This window comes from Eschrichtius robustus, chromosome 5 (genome assembly GCF_028021215.1).
Source record: "Eschrichtius robustus isolate mEscRob2 chromosome 5, mEscRob2.pri, whole genome shotgun sequence".
In the NCBI taxonomy this organism is placed as follows: domain Eukaryota; kingdom Metazoa; phylum Chordata; class Mammalia; order Artiodactyla; family Eschrichtiidae; genus Eschrichtius; species Eschrichtius robustus.
The window spans coordinates 8,591,284-8,608,610 of NC_090828.1; the positions used below are offsets into that span (position 1 = coordinate 8,591,284).

A 17,327-nucleotide genomic window follows, 5' to 3' on the forward strand; every position below is an offset into this window, starting at 1 on the left:
CTATCGCTGGTGGAGATGGAGGGAAAGGCTCCTCTCTTGCTCTGCTAGTGAAACCTGAATTGTTACAGCCTTTCTAAAAAGCAATCTAGAAAAATGTACTACGATTAAAACACACATACACTTCAACCCAGCAACAGAAGCCCATGTAAATAAAAGCACCACTAAATAGGAATATATTTGCAAAGATGCTTACTGCAGCATTGTCTGAAGTAGCAAAAATCGGGACAACTGCACATGCACAGCATTAAAAGGAATCCCAACTGCTACGCTGGTTGACTCAGAGGGATTTCCAGAAGATATTAAGAAGGGAAAAAGGCAACACTGAGGATGTGTGTCTTTGCATCTGTGTGTTATCTCATTTTGTAAAACAAATACTGACAAAAACATCCAGGACTATGGTACATATGTTTGTGTACTTTCTTTGTGTATCTTAGAAGAAAAGTATGAAAGCACATACACATACTATGTTGTTAATATGGGTTTCGTGGGGGCATCACTGTGGGTCAGGGAGAAGCAAAGGATAAAGCTCATGTTGCCTCCTCTAGAAGATGCCTTTCCTGCTTTCCTGACCACATCCTTCTCTTCAGCAATCCATTCCACTCACCTTTCACCCTCGGTGAGGCAAAGTGTTGTCAAAACAGCCACTTTCCAGACAGATTAACCACGATGGCGGAGTAGAAGGACGTGCTCTCACTCCCTCTTGCGAGAGCACCAGAATCACAACTGGCTGCTGGACAATCATCGACAGGAAGACACTGGACTTCACCAAGGAGGATACCCCACGTCCAAGGACAGAGGAGAAGCCACAGTGAGACGGTAGGAGGGGCGCAATCAGAGTAAAATCAAATCCCGTAACTGCTGGGTGGGTGACTCACAGACTGGCAAACACTTATACCACAGAAGTCCACCCACTGGAGTGAAGGTTCTGAGCCCCACATCAGGCTTCCAAACCTGGGGGTCCGGCAATGGGAGGAGGAATTCCTAGAGAATCAGACTTTGAAGCCTAGTGGGAATTGATTGCAGGACTTCGACAGGACTGGGGGAAACAGAGACCCCACTCTTGGAGGGCGCACACGGAATAGTGTGCGCATCGGGACCCGGGGGAAGGAGCAGTGACCCTGGGGGAGACTGAACCAGACCTACCTGCTAGTGTTGGAGGGTCTCCTGCAGAGGCGGGGGCTGGCTCTGTTTCAGCGTGGGGACAAGGACACTGGCAGCGGAGGTTCTGGGAAGTACTCCTTGGCGCGAGCCCTCCCAGAGTCTGCCATTAGCCCCACCAAAGAGCCCAGGTAGGCTCCAGTGTTGGGTTGCCTCAGGCAAAACAACCAACAGGGAGGGAACTCAGCCCCACCCATCAACAGTCAAGTGGACTAAAGTTTTACGGAGCTCTGACCACCACAGCAACAGCCAGCTCTACCCACCACCAGAGCCTCCCATCAAGCCTCTTAGATAGCCTCAACCACCAGAGGGCAGACAGCAGAAGCAAGGAAAACTACAATCCTGCAGCCTGTGGACCAAAAACCACATTTACAGAAAGATAGACAAGATGAAAAGGCAGCGGGCTATATACCAGATTAAGGAACAAGAAAAAACCCCAGAAAAACAACTAAATGAAGTGGAGATAGGCAACCTTCCAGAAAAAGAATTCAGAATAATGATAGTGAAGATGATCCAGGACCTCGGAATAAGAATGGAGGCAAAGATTGAGAAGATGCAAGAAATGATTAACAAAGACCTAGAAGAATTAAAGAACAAACAAACAGAGATGACCAATACAGTAACTGAAATGAAAACTACACTAGAAGGAATCAATAGCAGAATAACTGAGGCAGAAGAACGGATAAGTGACCTGGAAGACAGAATGGTGGAATTCACTGCTGCAGAACAGACTAAAGAAAAAAGAATGAAAAGAAATGAAGACAGCCTAAGAGACCTCTGGGACAACATTAAACACAACAACATTCGCATTATAGGGGTCCCAGAAGGAGAAGAGAGAGAGAAAGGACCAGAGAAAATATCTGAAGAGATTATAGTCAAAAACTTCCCTAACATGGGAAAGGAAATAGCCACCCAAGTCCAGGAAGCGCAGAGAGTCCCATACAGGATAAACCCAAGGAGAGACACGCCGAGACACATAGTAATCAAAGTGGCAAAAATTAAAGACAAAGAAAAATTATTGAAAGCAGCAAGGGAAAAACGACAAATAGCATGCAAGGGAACTCCCATAAGGTTAACAGCTGATTTCTCAGCAGAAACTCTACAAGCCAGAAGGGAGTGGCATGATATACTAAAAGTGACGAAAGGGAAGAACCTACAACCAAGATTACTCTACCTGGCAAGGATCTCATTTAGATTTGATGGAGAAATAAAAAGCTTTACAGATAAGCAAAAGCTAAGAGAATTCAGCACCACCAAACCAGCTCTACAACAAATGCTAAAGGAACTTCTCTAAGTGGGAAACACAAGAGAAGAAAAGGACCTACAAAAACAAACCCAAAACAATTAAGAAAATGGTCATAGGAACATACATATCGATAATTACCTTAAACGTGAATGGATTAAATGCTCCAACCAAAAGACACAGGCTCGCTGAATGGATACAAAAACAAGACCCATCTATATGCTGTCTACAAGAGACCCACTTTAGACCTAGGGACACACACAGACTGAAAGTGAGGGGATGGAAAAAGATATTCCGTGCAAATGGAAACCAAAAGAAAGCTGGAGTAGCTATACTCATATCAGATAAAATAGACTTTAAAATAAAGAATGTTACAAGAGACAAGGAAGGACACTACATAATGATCAAGGGATCAATCCAAGGAGAAGATATAACAATTACAAATATATATGCACCCAACATAGGAGCACCTCAATACATAAGGCAACCGCTAACAGCTATAAAAGAGGAAACTGACAGTAACACAGTAATAGTGGGGGACTTTAACACCTCACTTACACCAATGGACAGATCATCCAAAATGAAAATAAATAAGGAAACAGAAGCTTTAAATGACACAATAGACCAGATAGATTTAATTGATATTTATAGGACATTCCATCCAAAAACAGCAGATTACACTTTCTTCTCAAGTGCGCACGGAACATTCTCCAGGATAGATCACATCTTGGGTCACAAATCAAGCCTCAGTAAATTTAAGAAAATTGAAATCATATCAAGCATCTTTTCTGACCACAACGCTATGAGATTAGAAATGAATTACAGGGAAAAAAACGTAAAAAAGACAAACACATGGAGGCTAAACAATACGTTACTAAAAAACCAAGAGATCACTGAAGAAATCAAAGAGGAAATCAAAAAATACCTAGAGGCAAATGACAATGAAAACACGACGACCCAAAACCTATGGGATGCAGCAAAAGCAGTTCTAAGAGGGAAGTTTATAGCTATACAAGCCTACCTCAAGAAACAAGAAAAATCTCAAGTAAATAATCTAACCTTACACCTAAAGAAACTAGAGAAAGAAGAACAAACAAAACCCAAAGTTAGCAGAAGGAAAGAAATCATAAAGATCGGAGCAGAAATAAATGAAATAGAAACAAAGAAAACAATAGCAAAGATCAATAAAACTAAAAGCTGGTTCTTTGAGAAGATAAACAAAATTGATAAGCCATTAGCCAGACTCATCAAGAAAAAGAGGGAGAGGACTCAAATCAATAAAATCAGAAATGAAAAAGGAGAAGTTACAACAGACACCGCAGAAATACAAAGCATCCTAAGAGACTACTACAAGCAACTCTATGCCAATAAGATGGACAACCTGGAAGAAATGGACAAATTCTTAGAAAGGTATAACCTTCCAAGACTGAACCAGGAAGAAACAGAAAATATGAACAGACCAATCACAAGTAATGAAATTGAAACTATGATTAAAAATCTTCCAACAAACAAAAGTCCAGGACCAGATGGCTTCACAGGTGAATTCTATCAAACATGTAGAGAAGAGCTAACACCTATCCTTCTCAAACTCTTCCAAAAAACTGCAGAGGAAGGAACACTCCCAAACTCATCCTATGAGGCCACCATCACCCTGATACCAAAACCAGACAAAGACACGACAAAAAAAGAAAATTACAGACCAGTATCACTGATGAATATAGATGCAAAAATCCTCAACAAAATACTAGCAAACAGAATCCAACAACACATTAAAAGGATCATACACCACGATCAAGTGGGATTTATCCCAGGGATGCAAGGATTCTTCAATATACGCAAATCAATCAATGTGATACACCATATTAACAAATTGAAGAAGAAAAACCATATGATCATCTCAACAGATGCAGAAAAAGCTTTTGACAAAATTCAACATCCATTTATGATAAAAACTCTCCAGAAAGTGGGCATAGAGGGAACCTACCTCAACATAATAAAGGCCGTATATGACAAACCCACAGCAAACATCATTCTCAATGGTGAAAAACTGAAAGCATTTCCTCTAAGATCAGGAACGAGACAAGGATGTCCACCCTCACCACTATTATTCAACATGGTTCTGGAAGTCCTAGCCACGGCAATCAGAGAAGAAAAAGAAATAAAAGGAATACAAATTGGAAAAGAAGAAGTAAAACTGTCACTGTTTGCAGATGACATGATACGATACATAGAGAATCCTAAAACTGCCACCAGAAAACTGCTAGAGCTAATTAATGAATATGGTAAAGTTGCAGGATACAAAATTAATGCACAGAAATCTCTTGCATTCCTATACACTAATGATGAAAAATCTGAAAGAGAAATTATGGAAACACTCCCATTTACCATTGCAACAAAAAGAATAAAATACCTAGGAATAGACCTACCTAGGGAGACAAAAGACCTGTGTGCAGAAAACTATAAGACACTGATGAAAGAAATTAAAGATGATACCAACAGATGGAGAGATATACCATGTTCTTGGATTGGAAGAATCAACATTGTGAAAATGACTATACTACCCAAAGCAATCTACAGATTCAATGCAATCCCTATCAAATTACCAATGGCATTTTTTACGGAGCTAGAACAAATCATCTTAAGATTTGTATGGAGACACAAAAGACCCCGAATAGCCAAAGCAGTCTTGAGGGAAAAAAACGGAGCTGGAGGAATCAGACTCCCTGACTGCAGACTATACGACAAAGCTACAGTAATGAAGACAATATGGTACTGGCCCAAAAACAGAAACATAGATCAATGGAACAAGATGGAAAGCCAAGAGATAAACCCACGCACCTATGGTCAACTAATCCATGACAAAGGAGGCAAAGATATACAATGGAGAAAAGACAGTCTCTTCAATAAGTGGTGCTGGGAAAACTGGACAGCTACACGTAAAAGAATGAAATTAGAATACTCCCTAACACCATACACAAAAATAAACTCAAAATGGATTCGAGACCTAAATGTAAGACTGGACACTATAAAACTCTTAGAGGAAAACATAGGAAGAACACTCTTTGACATAAATCACAGCAAGATCTTTTTTGATCCACCTCCTACAGTAATGGAAATAAAAACAAAAATAAACAAATGGGACCTAATGAAACTTCAAAGCTTTTGCACAGCAAAGGAAACCATAAACAAGACGAAAAGACAACCCTCAGAATGGGGGAAAATATTTGCAAACGAATCAACTGACAAAGGATTAATCTCTAAAATATATAAACAGCTCATTCAGCTCAATATTAAAGAAACAAACACCCCAATCCAAAAATGGGCAGAAGACCTAAATAGACATTTCTCCAAAGAAGACATACAGACGGCCACGAAGCACATGAAAAGATGCTCAACATCACTAATTATTAGAGAAATGCAAATCAAAACTACAATGAGGTATCACCTCACACCAGTCAGAATGGGCATCATCAGCAAATCTACAAACAACAAATGCTGGAGAGGGTGTGGAGAAAAGGGAACCCTCTTGCACTGCTGGTGGGAATGTAAATTGATACAGCCACTATGGAGAACAGTATGGAGGGTCCTTAAAAAACTAAAAATAGAATTACCATATGACCCAGCAATCCCACTACTGGGCATATACCCAGAGAAAACCGTAATTCAAAAAGCCACATGCACCCCAATGTTCATTGCAGCACTATTTACAATAGCCAGGTCATGGAAGCAACCTACGTGCCCACCAACAGACGAATGGATAAAGAAGTTGTGGTACATATATACAATGGAATATTACTCAGCCATAAAAAGGAACGAAATTGAGTCATTTGTTGAGACGTGGATGGATCTAGAGACTGTCATACAGAGTGAAGTAAGTCAGAAAGAGAAAAACAAATATCGTATATTAACGCATGTATGTGGAACCTAGAAAAATGGTACAGATGAGCCGGTTTGCAGGGCAGAAGTTGAGACACAGATGTAGAGAACGGACATATGGACACCAAGGGGGGAAAACTGCGGTGGGGTGGGGATGGTGGTGTGCTGAATTGGGCGATTGGGATTGACGTGTATACACTGATGTGTATAAAATTGATGCCTAATAAGAACCTGCAGTATAAAAAAACAAACAAACAAAGCAACTAATACTAAACTTTCATTGGGTTATTTGTATGGAAATATGTTAATATAAATGTTTCAGACATTACATGAAATTTCTAAAAATCTTATATGTTCTGGTATAATGTTATAAGTCATAATCCTAGTTATTATTTTAAAATGTATATCTCAGAAATAACTAATTGTCTTGTCAACTGCATTATTATGAACTTTCATCAAATCTTTAACCGTGGTCATTTTTAAGTCTTTTGTCATTTACAGACAGTTCTGGGTGTACTCTGATGCTTTTGCAAATATGTTCCTATAAAAGGGTTTCATCTTCAAGAAATTCATGGAAAAGACTCTGACAAGTACAGGTTTCTGGTGACTGACTATACTGCTGAACTGAATGAATAAGCATTTTCAGAACTCTAATGAAAAACTGATGAACTCATAAAAGTGCTAACAAAAGATCAAGATGAAAAAAAAAAAATTACATGGGACTGAGTGAACTGATGAGGATGAGTATAATTTTTGTGACTTTCTGTTTGAATAAAAAAAAAAAAATCCCACAAGGACTCAGAGGCAAAGAATATACAAATCAATTTTCACTGCAAAGTAAAGGAGTTGTCACAGTGGAGGATCACTGGACTGAATGTCAATATTATGACATAGTATGAGTGTGTTTCATGTTTGGTAATTGCAATCACTGTTGCTTTTGTTGTGGTCATCCATGTACAATGCTTGGTGTCAGTCTATTTATCTCTTGTAAAAATAAAATACAGTGTGTGTGTGTGTGTGTGTGTGTGTGTGTGTGTGTGTGTGGAAAAGAAATAAATAAATAAATATAACATTAAAAAAACAAACAAACAAAAAAAACAGCCACTTTCCAGTTTTCTCTGAGTACTCCGAATTTCTGCAGCACTTCTTGTTTCTATCACATTCACGGACCTATGAGCGCATATTTATTTTCTATTATTTGCTAACTGTTTATATATGTGTTTATATATGTCTCGCAAGAGACAAAATCATGTAGTGGTTAACAGTGCGGACAAGTCAGACCACCTGGCTTTGATTCTTGGCTGCATCACTTAATTATCAGCTGTGTGAACTCGGCAAGTGACATATTTTCTCTGTTTCCCTGTCTGTGAAATGGAACAATAACAGCACCTGTCACCGGGTTCTTGTGAGGAATAAACGGGTAAATAGTACGTGTAAGGTGCCTAGAACAGTGCCTGGCACGTGGTGATGCCACACACGCTATTATCAGGGTCTTTATTACCTCACCTATCTAGACTTTAAACTCTTAGAGGCATTTTAAACCATAGACACTCTTTTAAATTTCTTTTGGATCCCTGCCCCACTATTTCCTAGAATAATGTTATTTTAAGGTCCTCAAGTATGTGTTGAATAAGCAAGTGAATGGCTCTGAGATTTCAGAAGTCTATAGAGAAAGGAACTGCTGAGCACATGATTGTCACTTTCATGGCAACCAGTAAGTAAATGTCCACGGCTGATCTCACCCAGCCTTTAAACCTGTTTTGTTAAGAGGGGAGAATATTTGTCTTAAAAATCAATCTTCTGGAATAGCACAGAAAGGCCTTTCATCTCCACTTACAAGGCCACTTATGAGCTAGACACAAGGAACTCGCCTCAAACTGTAAGAAAACGTGAGCCATTTGTGGTGAGAATACTGGAATCAGGACTCCTTGTGATTCACCTTCGACCCTTTGGGAACATATTATCTATGTTTAATATAAAAATAAACTGTATTAGATAATAACACATTTCTTCAAAGCACTAGGTGAGATGCGTTGGAACCCTTAAAATTGTTGTTGTCATTTGTCCATTCTCTCCTAGGTACTGTCCAAGCTTATCTAATGATAGTTTTTTTTTCCTCTGGAGCTTTAAATGGTCCAAGAAGAGTATAAGAAGCAATTTAGAAAATAATGAAAACACCTGTCCTTCTGACGCCATCCTCTCTCTCTCCTCCTGCTTTGAATGTTCAACCTTTCCCTCTCAACTGGATCCTTCCCAAACAGCATTTTAACATGCTTAGGTATCTCCCAAATGAAAACAAAACAAAAATGCCCTGTTTAGCCACCATCCAACTCTCTTCCCCTGCTCATAGCCAAACCTGTGGGAAGAGCTGTATGTACTTATTAGCTCCATTCTCTTCCTTCCCACCCGCTCCTCAACTACTCAGTTTGGCTTTTGCCTCGTTAGTCTTCAAAAATGCTCAGCAGCCAACCTCTGTCCACTAAATCCAGCGTGCCCCTCTTACTTCTCACCTCACGTGGTGAGTCTGCAGCCCTGGGCCCTGCTGATCCAGGCCTTTCTTCACCTCTCAGCCACGCTTCCTCATCCCCAGACCTCACCCAGGGAATTTCCAGTGCCAACTAAGAGGGTATAACTTTCCACACCTTTCTGCTACGTATATATGAGCAGGTATATAATTCATCAGGACGTGTGTTTATAAGTTTGTTTTTTCTGAAATTGACCCACACTGCTCGTGTTACTTTGCAATTTCCTTTTCCCATTTGACGTTATATCCTAGACAGTCTACAAGTCAGAAAAAAACTAACTCTAGTTAACTTTTTATGTTGGTACGTGTATGTATATGTATTCAGACATAACTAAATAAGTGTTAATACATCAGGACAAGTCATTACATTTTTAGAAATTAGAGAGAAAAATCAGATTTTGCATCTGGGGATCCTTGAGAGTCTCCAGCGGAGCAGGCCCAGTGGCCGAAGTTGCAAGGGCACAGATTTCAGCTCAATGTAAGGCAAGGCAGCCATAATTTACCCCGGCCTCCGGCCCCTCCTAGAGCCATTTTACCTTTAGAGGCACTAAGCAGCTAACTGAAAACAGTGGCTTCGTTATCTGTGTTTTGGGTTTAAATAATTTTGCTGTCTCCTTCAAAGTTGTCACCTTGGGAAGTGACAGACACATTCCAACAACAGTGTGACTTGCACTTGACGCAGGCTGCTGAGCGCACACAAGGACTGGAAGCTTTCACTTCTTTCCCCTGGAGCCCGGCCCCCAACCCGTAAGGCAGTCCAGGATGGACAGCTGAGTGATTAGAGGCCACGTGGAGAAGGGCCCGTGGCGGACGCGATGCCAGCTCAGACGCGGAGAAGAGCCACTGACACCCCAAGAGAGGCCAGCAGAAAACGGCCCGGCTGAGCTCTAGCCGACCCACAGAACTGTGAGAGGTAACGCAGCAGGGACTGAAAGCTCCGTTTCTGGACTAACTTTCCAAGGCAAGGAAGAGACTCAGAATAGTTGGCCCGAGTTTTCTATGTGGTGTCAAGAGCCTCCAACTTACTTCATCATCTTCATCTTCGTCATCATCAGATTCAAGAACACCGTCCAATAGCTCTTCTACAAAGAAAAAAATCAATGAATAACCGCAACCACAGTTGGGAGGCTTGGTCAACAAAATCCTTTAGCCGCTGCAGAGACACGTTAACACCCTAGTGAGAGTTAGGTTACAGCAAAACAGTCACGTTGCTGCTACCACTTCAGCCATAGTTTGATATCCTCCTAAGCAGTTTTAAGTATCTCTCTCCATTTTTATCAGAACACATTAGTAGTAGCATGAGAAAAATTAAAAGCCAACATATCATTTGAGAGTAACTTAGGGGAAAGAAAGTAAACTAGTATTATTGCTAAGCATTGTACTAGATAGCGTCATACGTGTTATTTCACTTAATCCTCAGTGAGGGTTTGTTGACTTTTATTCCCATTTTATAGCAGATAGCAAATAGAGGCACAGAGGATAAAGGACTTTTTTATGGTCACATTCCCAGCACGTGAGAGTTGACATTCAAAGAAAGTCTATTTCTAAATCCCATGATTTTTCCACAGAGGCTGGGGTAGTGATCATGGCAGGCAGAGTTCCCGAAGGCTCCCGTGGTTCATTGCTAGATCTTAAAAGAGTTTAAAAAAGAGGAATAAATTAGTAGCACAGTGGAGTCAGAGAAAGAATAAGCCTCTGGTTTCTTCATCTGTAAAATGGGTATCAGACCTCCTACTTCCTAGGGTTGTTGGGGGCCTTTTACAACAAACCAGAACCAAACCACCTGGCCCAGGGCCAGGTACACAGTAGGCATTATGTAGAAGCTGGTTACTTTCTCCTCCACGAAGTCTTCCCTGATGCCTCACTGAGCAGTCACCTCCCTCTCAGCATTTTCTCTAGAACTCTCTGACAGTACTCACCACCTTTTAGGTCTGAAGGAAAAATAATGAAAAAGCTTGTCATGTCAAAATCCATCTACAGCCCATGAGTCACCATTCTCTATACCATGTGACTAATGAATGAATGGCTATGACTTGTCTGGGTATGTTTCTCACCCACTGCACTGGACGGTGAGTCCCCGGAGCCAGAGCACCTGACCTACTCAGCACCTTCCTTATTATCACTCATTTCTTGAACGGACGACATGAAAGTAAAGAAAGCCGGAAAGAAGAGGAAAGGAAATCAAACGGGAAATAGGAGGACAGAAGGAAACAAAGGCGCTGAAGAGACTGCCCAGCACACTTAGGAAGGCGGCGGATGCACGTAGACTTAACCAAACCCCAAAACCATTTCCTAGAAGGGAATGCGTAGAAACGCCGGGACTCCCGTTGTCCTCGACGCCGCCCTCATTCTGAAGGGAAGGACTCCACTGACCCGGCTGGACCGAAGCCAGCAGGACACTCGCAGGGCTCGCACGCCTACCGTGGGCGGTGCCGGTGTCGTGGAAGCTACTTTGCATACTGGAGGATGTTGTGTCACCTGCATCTGGGCTGAAGCTTGATAACCCAACGTCTATGCCCTCCCAGCCCCTGAACAGCACTGCTCCTTCCCACCTTCGGTAAGTGGCTTTCACAATGGGGAGGCTGCTATATTTACCACCAACTGTAAATTAAACCTTTCTTCTTCAAATATGGAAACGCCTTTTTTTTTTTTTGAATCTCAGATATTTCATGAGGCCACAGGCTAGTCCAGCCACACTGCCCCCTCCCCCTCCCCTGTGGGCTCAGACTCAACCTACTTTCGGAACAATGCAGTCCTGTGAACTCAAGTCCCTTACAAGCCTCTCAGCTCCTCCTCTCCGGGAGGACGGGGACACGAGCCCTGCTTCCCACACTGCTCCCTGGGCCGTGGGCCCAACAACAGGGCGCTTGAGTTACCAGCGTCCCTTCTTTCCTGAGGGCCCTCCGGGGAAGCCGGCTCCGCCTTGCTCTGCCCAGTGACCAGTCAGGTCGCCCTGTCCTCTCTTTGGTGACCGGCTGGTATCTGCCGGTCCCCCTTGCTGAGCGCTGGAGTCACGGACAAAACTCCCTGCTGCTGCTGGCCATGCACTTCCACTTGTCACATCACCAGGCCGGGAGTTCCCCCTTAGGCTTCGCCAGAGCAGTCCTTCCCCTCCTGTGGGGTTAGAGTTCTAAAACACATGGGAATTTTTGTACCTGAGGACCTTAAAGCTCCACTAGAAAAAGAGTGCTAGAGGATTGAGATGGACTTGAATTATGAAAACCCATGTACATGTTTTCATGTTCACTAAAATAAAACAAGAAAGTCGATACTCTAAAAAAAGGACTGTAAAATCTAAAACTAGATTTACTAGTTTAAGATTCACCTATCTTAAACTAGTAAATGACTCATAACTCACGCTCGGCTATCAATTTCCCCTTGAGGATGAAGACTGGAATGGATGGAAACTCTCCAGCTCTCCCTCCTCTAGGTTTAAGCACGATGCTTGTAGATTCATTTTGACTTGATGGCTGTTGACAGGTATCCTAAGGTATTTATGTGTATGTATCTGGTCCTCCACCCACAGATTCAATGACTTTCTAATTTTGCTTCAAAGTAGCAGACTCCTGGGTAATCATCTCTGGAGTCCTGCCACTGTCCTATGGATACAGAACAGCTTCTGTGCTTGAAATGAAAAAGAGCTACTGCAGGCACTCCATTTAAACTGGAACTTCCGGAGCTGAGCAGGTAGATGCCAAGTCTGTCCTGAACACACAAGGTTGTAAGGCTTTGGCTCTGTCCAGGACAACTTCTTGCTAAAGCACATCCCTTGCAGAAATGTAGACTGACCCCTCATCTTCACATTCGTCAGCATGCTGGTCCAAGGGCCAGCTTTATGTAAGAGGAAGAGATGATTTTTTGGCCAGAGAGACAAGGCACCCTGCTTTCTGGCTGCCTGGGAGGAGGGAAGACTGGTAAGGAAATAGAGGTGAGTGTGTCTTGATAGACTGACTGAAACAGAGTCAGCCTTGAAGAAGGTTCCCAACCCAAACCTGACCCTGACGCTGCAGAGGACTCCTGGCCTGGGAGGGAGGTCTCGGCATAGCTAGCGACCTCAGAGCAGATAGGCAACAACTCTTCCCAGCATTCCCCGGCCTTCCCAAACTGTGGCCTGCACAGAGAAGGTTAGGGAGTAACCTCTGCCAGGACTGAGGTTAGGTTTTATTTCCTTTTATTATTTGTTTCAATGTGCCCGCCTAGCAGAATGGAAGTGCAAAGTCAGAAATGCAGTTGCTGCAGAAAATACAAATCTGTTCCTTGCCCACCTGAGTCTGGGAGGAATTATACTTGCTCCATAAAAACCAAAGGGGAGGACATTCAAGTGGAAGTGGGCCCCCAGCCTGAAGGCAGCCAAGGTTTAACCTCACCGGCCGCTCTCCCGGCCGCCTCCTGTTGATGGGGAGCCCTCTAATCCCCTCCTTCTGCCTCTCCATTTCTGTGTCCCCCCGAGGCAGGGCTGCACACCAGTGTGTCACCTGGGAGTTTTAAACACTATTCGTACCTGGGGCTCCTCCAGAGATTCTGATTTAATTGGCGTGGGGTGCTACCTTGGGGGTTTTCAAACCTCCCCAAGTGAACTGGCCTGTGCAGCCCCAGCTGTGAACCAGGAGCTGGGAGAGCCACCTGTGGGCTTCCGCCAGTGAAGGGCTTCAGGCACTTCCCTTTGCTTGGCCTTGGTCAAGCTGCTGCCTTGGGACTAGAGTAGAGATCAGGAGATTCATTTTTTACCTGCGTTCGTGTGAGGAACAGAATCTGTGCACTTGGACTTTCAGTGATGTGGACCAGGGCATGCAGAAAGACGTAAGTGACAAACTTGACCCTGGATGCTGGCAGTGCCAGGTGCCTCTGGCATGTGTACAAGTCAGGATCAAGGCATCAGGGGGCCACAGGGAGAGCTAAGAGCGTCCCCACCACCCGGTCCCACCCAAGGCTTCCTTTACCTTCCTTTCCTGCTTATTATGGGATGTGGGTGGTCACAGTTATGGAAGAAAGGGGGTCACATCCTCCCACGTTGCTGGTTGGCAACATGAACTCTTCTGGAGTGAATGAACGTGGGAGGACAAGGGCCTTTTCCACGGTGGTGCCGGAAAGATTGGCATCTGTTTTTATTATCTGACCCTTGGACCCTGGGACAGCCGCCCTAGTGGTCTGGGGGAAATAATTAGGAGGGGGAGGCCCGCATAAAGAGAACTTCCAGTTAGAGAAGGGTTTCTGCAACTGCTTTTGAACTCTTTTTGTTGACTGTAAGCCAAAAGTGTGATGAGAGACTATTGATCATGGGACAAAGTGGCCTTGCTTACCTGGCTGAACTTCCGTTTGTGGGTTCACTTGGGTCTCTGCACCTCCCTTAAGGCCCCTTGAATGCATTCTAAGACATGACAAGCCCCTCTAAGAAAGTCCACGTGTCTTTCTAGCATATGTGAAAGATTCAAAAGATACATAATGGATTCTTGCATTAAACAGACCTGAATTGAGCTGCTTGATGATAAATTCAATCTGGCGGATCATTTCAGCATTGCCTTCTTTGATGAAGCAGCACAGGATGTCTTCCATTCCCTAGAAGCATGCGAGAGAGTAAGAGTTAACATTTCAGTTTTGGGGAGAAAAACGACTTTTCAATGGAGTAGTTTCACCTAATCAAAAAAACCAAAAAAACCAAAAAACTTCTTTTTTCAGGAGGAAGGCATATGCACAATAAAAATCCTCTGCTCAGTTCTAAACATTCTTTTTGTTGTTTTGACAATTCACAAGGAAATTATTGTATTCTTGGTTGACTATCCGACCGAATTATAACACATTTCTTTTTTAAAAAGCTATTGTAAAACTTTACTGTGTTAAGTCTTCCTCTTAGCTGTGGCAGTATGTTGTTTGGGGAGGTGGCTTCTCTCCCACGTTTTCCCTGTAGTTATACACTGCCCTCTGGATTTTAGGGCCAAAAATGGTCTTTGAAAAGTAAAGCCGCATGTTCAGAGAAGTAAAAGAACAAATAGAACCTCTTTTTGAACAGCCATCCTTCTTTTTCTATCAAAATAATTATAAAGTCATTACAGCGTGCATTATTTACTACAAAACACTGACATCAGAATTTTCAATTTTGACTAACAGAATTCCAGGGACATGTAGAGGTAAGATACTGACTTGACCATAAATGTCTATTTCCCCTCCTTCCTCTTTTCTGTGGGACTTGAATGTATGGTTGGAGCTGACGAGGCCTTCTTACCCCCACGAGGGGAAAGTGTATCTGATATTGAACCCAAAGCAGAGGGAGCAGAGTACAGAGGTGCTGGTAGAGAAACGGGTCAAGTGACGTGTGAATCCTGATCAAGCTGTGCCTGAAGCTTGTGCCTGAAGCTTATGCCTGGACTTTTCAGTTACCTGAGCCAGTAAGCTCCTTTTTAGGTAGGCCAGTTTGGAATCAACAGCTCTAACTGAATCAAAGAAGAAGCGCCAAGTGCAGTTTTGAACACGGTGAGTTCCCATCATCTAAAGCAGAGCATTACCTTCTAGAAAGGTTAAGTCTGGATTGTAATTCTCGTTTCCCCATAAACTAGCTGTGTGACCTTGGTCAAATTATTTAAGTCTTCCCAGCCTTTTTCCTCAACTATAAAATAAGGATGGCAACTCAAGTTAACACGAGATTTTTAAAGGATATAATTGGGTGTTGGTTATGTAAATATATGTATTTGTCAAAATGCATTGAATTGTATATGTAAGGCTTGTGCATTTCACTGTTCATAATTATACCTAAAAAAAAAAAAAAAAGGCATCTAGTCTGACGACTGGCACATAGGAGATGCTTAATAAGCGGTTGAGACTGTGCTTGCTGTGTCTGGTAGGGGTTTCTGGCTCAGAAGAGAGAGCCGGGAGCAAACAAGGTTCGCGGTGGTCCCAGAAGCAAGGGAGCAAACAAGGTTCCCGGTGGCCCCAGAGTGAGAAGAGAAGAGGGTCAGGACAGAGCCGTGGAGAACCTTTAGGTTGTTTCCTGTTTTCCACTATGATCAGTAATGCTGTGATGAATACTTTGATACATGAGTCTTTGTTCCTGTTTTTGTATGGAGCCTCAGAAGTGGAATTACTGGGCAAAGAATATTAATATCTTTGAGGACTATTATACATATTGCCAAATTGCTTTCTAAAAATGCCATATCAATTTATTCTCTCAGTAAGATTTCCACACTAATTTTTTTTTATTTTAATAAATTTATTTATTTCTGGCTGTGTTGGGTGTTCGTTACTGCGTGCAGTCTTTCCTTAGTTGTGCCGAGCGGGGGCTACTCTTCGTTGCGGTGCACGGGCTTCTCACTGCGGCGGCTTCTCTTGTTACAGAGCACGGGCTCTAGAGCGCAGGCTCAGTAGCTGTGGCGCACGGGCTTAGTTGCCCCGCGGCATGTGGGATCTTCCTGGACCAGGGCTCGAACCCGTGTCCCCCTGAATTGGCAGGTGGACTCTTAACCACTGCGCCACCAGGGAAGCCCTCCACACTAATTTTGAAAGGCCCACACATAATGGATGCCATGGAATACAGCAAACAGGCTTACCAACTGTAATGGACAACTGTTACATTTGTAGCTGATGAACACTTTTAAAACAGCTGCTCTACAATGTGTTCATTTCCCAAGGCCGCAGCCAGAATATTAGCATTCCCAGGCTCCCTTCGGCCAGGGTGCAGGCAGATGACCTAGGTCCTGCCAATCATATGCACCCACGTGAGACTGATTCAGAAGTGGGCAATGTGAAGAATCAGGCACACGGGGAACACCCGTCTTTGTGACAGTTGGGCAGGCGGCATCCCGCCCTTCAGGGACAGCAGAGCAGAGTTTCTGGCATTGCAGTGTGAGCTTGGGCCCGGGGCATTGGTGCAAGGCACGGTGGGGATATCACTGGAGCAGCCCCGTGGAGTGTGTGGGCATTTCTCCTGGCTTTGTGGCTTCTGAGCCCAGCTCCCTGGTTCTCCCAGAGACTCTGAGAGCCTTGACAGAGCATCTGGTCTGCTCCAGCCCAGGGCGCAATGTTCGGCTGGGGTTTCGGTCCCAGGGAAGAGCTCCTGGCTGACAATTACTCCAGCCCTGGGTGCAGGAGGCCTTGGGGTAGCATTAGGGTGGCCCTCTTGATCGCATCTGCTCTCCGGCCCCAGATCTTGGTGGTCTCTTAAAGTTCAAATGGGCCTCAGGGCACACATGTATCTTTTTCTCCTTTTTTCTTTTTTGGTATTATCTTAAGACCACCATAGTGGCATTTGGTACTAATCTAATTTTTATGTATTCTCTCTCATTTTCCACAAGCACACAAATGTTTTACACAGTTGCAAACACAGAGTTATTATAATGTCATATTCTGCTTTTATCCCTCATTACACAATAAAGTTTCCATACTGTCTCATACTGCTTTTCTTAATTATCATCTTCAATAGCTACTAATACTGTGAGCAAAAGAACCACAATTTCATTAGCGAGTCCTCTATTACCAGACATGTATGTTCTGGTTTTTCACTATTATAAAAATATTGAGGGCTTCCCTGGTGGCGCA

The 17,327-nt window shown here is 43.2% G+C and overlaps 1 protein-coding gene across 14 annotated transcripts in view; it reads right to left on the minus strand.

The window, feature by feature from the left end:
* The window catches only part of ARMC9 (armadillo repeat containing 9), a 156,239-nt gene that overhangs the window by 64,182 nt on the left and 74,730 nt on the right, over positions 1 to 17,327 (minus strand). For all 14 annotated transcript variants that reach the window (XM_068544238.1, XM_068544237.1, XM_068544239.1 and 11 more), the window contains 2 exons: positions 14,267 to 14,357; positions 9,828 to 9,883 (listed from right to left, as the gene is read on the minus strand). In XM_068544238.1, coding sequence (XP_068400339.1) covers positions 9,828 to 9,883; positions 14,267 to 14,357 — 147 coding nt within the window. The remainder of the gene's footprint in view (positions 1 to 9,827; positions 9,884 to 14,266; positions 14,358 to 17,327) is intronic.